At 32.6% G+C, this 4731-nt stretch overlaps 1 protein-coding gene across 1 annotated transcript; it reads right to left on the bottom strand.

Annotated features, from left to right (window-relative positions):
• Positions 1 to 520: 520 nt before the first annotated feature.
• On the bottom strand, positions 521 to 3514 carry LOC144367600 (complement factor H-like). Its single transcript, XM_078024667.1, has 3 exons — positions 3312 to 3514; positions 1117 to 1311; positions 521 to 702 (listed from the first exon to the last, which is right to left on the bottom strand). Exons 1-3 carry the CDS (start codon positions 3478 to 3480, stop codon positions 521 to 523), a joined length of 546 nt encoding a protein of 181 aa, XP_077880793.1. The 5' UTR covers positions 3481 to 3514.
• Positions 3515 to 4731: the final 1217 nt, after the last annotated feature.

Genomic DNA, 4731 nt, shown 5'->3' with positions numbered 1-4731 from the left:
TGTAACATGTCCCAGAAATACTCAGAGACAAAGGGCAATACTGCAAAAATACCACATCACTTCTTGACTGACATCTTTTACTCTCATTGTATTCATTTTTTATTTATAACAATTTTATAGTAATTTTGAGTCAAATGATTAATTTCAACATATATGCATATGACTTAATTAAACCAAAAATATTGTATTCAAATTCTTTTTCAAATATATTTTCTAGTTGTATATGGACACAATACCTTTATTTATTTATCTTTATATGGTGCTTAGGATCAAACCCAGCGCTTCACATACGCAAGGCAGGTGCTCCACTACTGAGCTACAGCCCCAGCCCCTGTATTCAAATTCTTTACTATATTCTTGAATACTGTTTACTAAGGTGCACTTATTTTGCAACATACTTATCAATAAATTTTGATTTCCACTTTTACATGAAACATGGAAACAAATTTTTATAAATATTTTGCCCCAGTTTAATGTAGATGGGCCTTTAAAAAATCACGAGTATAGGTATCAGAGCATTTTACTTACTAATCCGAATGCATTTGAGAGGAGGGGACCAGCCATTCTCTGTACATGTAACTGTGTTTTGACCATTTGAAAGACTATAGCCAGAATAACAGTCAACTTTAACAGACTCATGCAGTAAATGTCTTGTTTCACGTGAGTAATATCCATATTCCACATAATTGAAAATGCATTGTCCTAAGGAGCATAAAGTGATAAAAAGTGAAAACATTAATTTGAACAAAATATTGGATTAAAAATTACCTTTATAATATTTAGAAAATGTATAGCATCCGAAAAATGTGCAATTAAGAAAAACCCAAAACTACTATACCAAATGTTTGTTAAAAAATAAAAATCAATAACATTGAATTCATCTTTAATTTTGTAGCTAAAACATGTGTAAATGATACAGGTTTTCTTGTAACTTTGGTTTTCATGTGATTTTTATGAAGAGCTTCTTATAAAAGACAAAAACTAATAGGGTCTTTTTGCACACACAATTCTTCCCTTGGCCCTAATTTGTCATGCAAGACTTAACTGTAAATACTTATGTGCTTCTTTCTTTCCTCATTGAAAGATACATGTATCATTGTAAAGACATTTACTTACTGATGCATGGTACTTCTGGCAGCCACCCTTCTTTTGTGCAATAAATGTAACCCCAGTATGCTTTTGAAGGAGACACAAAATTGTTATCACATTCATAGGTATATCGTTGTCCTATAGGTACTGGAAAGTATGGTCTATATCTTTCTTCATAGTATAGACGTCCATGTTTTATCTCTGGAAAATCACAAGGTTTCACTTGTGATAAAAAATAAGATAAAATAATATTTTATTTTATTGAGCAACATATCAGAAATAAACCATTTAAGTAATGAATTTTGTCTTATTATTAACATAATTACAAGGTTTTCAAGAAAAGATAAGTCAAAGAAATCAGATGATTATGCTCTGTGAGGTCTTTGTTAGTGAAGTCAAATGATATCTTTTCAGTCACCAGAGAAATCAAATAGAAAAATTTGTTAGTATCAAAATAGATAAGGTTATAATAAACAATAGTTTTATTCTAGTTTCAGTTGGGAAATGAGATGTTTTAATGTGCTAAGATCTTTTTCAATGAGGTATAATAGGATTATATCTTATTGACTTATTCTTATGTATTAAATAATTTAACACAAATTTAAATGCTGTTATTTATTTTATTGTCAGCTTTATTTTTATTTTCTTGAAATTTACTCATTTTCAAGAGATTGTTTAGAGAAAACCTAGTCCTTTGAATATCTAAATAGCACTAATTTTTTCCAGGCAATATGATTCTGTTTCAAGAAATCTTGCATGATATGTTATAAAGAATCCCCTCATCGCCTTCATGTATACACACATACAATAAATGTACTACAACTTCAATTAATTTTTCCACTTTATGTTTGATTGCAGACCATTTTCAAGAAGTTTCTTCTCTTCAAAATGGTAACTTGCATTATACACTTTGAATTTTTGCTCATCTTTTGTATTAGAACATCATAAATATTGGGTTCATTTTGACACAATCAAATATGCAAGAAATTTTATTTCAAGCCCCACCCAACCTTTTCCTCCCTTCTTCTCCCTCATGTTCCCTCCTCTTCTCTACTAAAATTTTATTCTATTACACATGCAAAAGGGAAATTTCCTTTGGGATGTTTATATATGAATATGACATGATTTGGTTAAATTCATGCCATTTATCTTCCTCTTTCTCTTCCTTCTTCCCTCTCATTCTCCAATAGCTACTACCACTGATCTTCCCTATATCTTTATGATATCTGATCCCACCCCCACTGCCTTCTTTCCCTAAATTTACTATAACTTCCTCATATGAGAGAAAACTTTCAATCTTTGAGTTTCTAAGTCTGGCTTATTTCATTTAGCATGATTTTCTCCATTTCCATCCATTCATCAGCAAATGTCATGATTTCACTCTTATGGCTGAGTTAACTCTTTTGTATTGTATGTACCACATTTTCCTAATTCATTTCTAAACCTATTGATGGGCTTCTGGGTAGAATCCATAATTTGGGAATTATGCTGCTGTAAACACTGAAGTGGCTGAATCACAATAGGATGCTAGATGTGGTAGTAGCAAGAGTGTATGAGTAGATCCTAAGTGGTATTCAGGCCTCTACTCACTCAAATCAGTAGCTCTGGAGAAAGTTAGCTGTCATTCAGGTAACCTAAGAGAGGCCCTTGTGGTCAGGAGCTGAGGCCTCCTGCCAAAATCTGTGAGTGAACCATGTGGGAAACTGATCCCGCAGAACAGTCTATTACTCCAATGTACTGACTGCACCACAAGAAGAAACTGACTCAGAACTACCCAGGGAAGTCATTCCCCAATTCCTCACCCACAGACACTGTCAGACAACAAATGTTTGGTATTAAATATGTTTGGGGGGGTATATTTGTTTTAATGAAATTAATAACTAACATATTATCTGTTAGAAGGTAGTATTTTCACCCAATGTTTTATTCACGTATTGGAAGAATTTTATTAATTAGAGAAATACACTTATACACATACATATATTTTTTCAGTTGCAAGAAACTGTTTTTAGTTTACTAAAATGTGATTTTCATACTAAGAAAAATAAAGAATGCTTTTAAAGGCTCACTTTAGGTACATATCATGTACATAAACATAGACAACTATTTGGTCTTGTCACTCTGTGTGTGTGTATGTGTGTGTGTGTGTGTGTGTGTGTGTGTTTAGGAGAAAAAAATCAATTCAGAATTACAAAATAGGAAAAGATATAAATGAAACTTACAGCTACATCTTGGAGGAGGTATCCAGCCACTATTTGTACATTTTGCAGTATTTCCCCTGGTTGCAGGATAAAAACCACTTTTACATTCATATCTGATTTCATCCTCAGTTCTGTGCTTAATCCTTTCAGGTGAGTAAACACCATTTGGAATATAAGGAGGATTACACATTACTTCTGGGGAAAAAATAGGATGTGTGAATAGTGTGGAAATCAGTACTCATTAAAATTAAGTATATCAAAGTAAGACTATAGGTGATATTTATTTGTCCGTAGAGGAGCATCAAATGACATTAAAATAAACGTATCCTCATATATATATATATATATATATATATATATATATATCCTCATGTATCATTCCTGTTTAACTTACTGTGGTTTTCACCAATATATATGTTTCTCCTGAACTCCAAATCCCTCTTTGTCCAAAGCTATCATATACTTCATTATACTCCATGTCTGGCAATGACTTCATCATTTATAACTTCAAATATTTCTTCCACTTTCTTCTATTTCTTTGGGCACTGTTGCTCTCATAAGGATTGTTTACAAATATACATAGACTCTTCTTTCCACACAATTGGTAGGATATCACATCCCTTCTTTGAATTAAATGTGGCCATGTGACTTAGATAGTTCAATGTAATGAAAATTAAAACAGAAGGGATTTTTAAAAGACATTGTGTGAATTTTCATGTTCTCACTCTCACATCTGCAATAACTTAAGAAGAACATTGGAAAGATGATGCCTTTTCCACCAGATTCTTAGAACTAGTTTACTATGTTTCACTGCATTATCATTGCCACTGTTACAGGATTCTTCCACAGAGAGACAAGAAATGAGGGCATTCTACAGAAAGCAGAGCATATTAGTGTTGGCACTGGTCCAGCAGATTTGTATCCAAAGGCTGAGGCCCCAAAGCAGGAGGTGTTGCCATATATACATCTTGTTAGCTTCTCTTTATTTGCTATCTCTTTGTCTCCCATATAAGGTAATATACATTCTAATTGGGCGTTATATTTCTATACTATAGATTTGCAACAGTGTTACAATAGAGTTGTGGAATATGCATGGTGATTTTGATGGTGCCATGTTACCTTTCCTTTGTTCTGAGAAAGTCCCTGCCATACCACTGCATTAACATATGTTCATGAGTATTCCATGCATTCTAATCTTGCACCAAGACAGTTTAGTAATGAAGAATGTCAAGTAATACCTGCACAATTAAAAAAAAAGTTTCATATGTGAAACGTTTATTAGCACTTCACTTTTTGGCAAAAAAATGCATAAAATCTGCAATGATTTTTCAGTGAAATACTGTGCAGGGACCATTCTGAACTGTGTTAGAAGTGAGCACAAACCAGAAACAAAGTGTAGTTTGTTAAGATATTGATATACTGCAATCTATTTTTTGGAAAG

This window comes from Ictidomys tridecemlineatus, chromosome 10 (genome assembly GCF_052094955.1).
Source record: "Ictidomys tridecemlineatus isolate mIctTri1 chromosome 10, mIctTri1.hap1, whole genome shotgun sequence".
Classification (NCBI taxonomy): domain Eukaryota; kingdom Metazoa; phylum Chordata; class Mammalia; order Rodentia; family Sciuridae; genus Ictidomys; species Ictidomys tridecemlineatus.
This window is presented reverse-complemented; position numbering and strand designations above follow the sequence as displayed.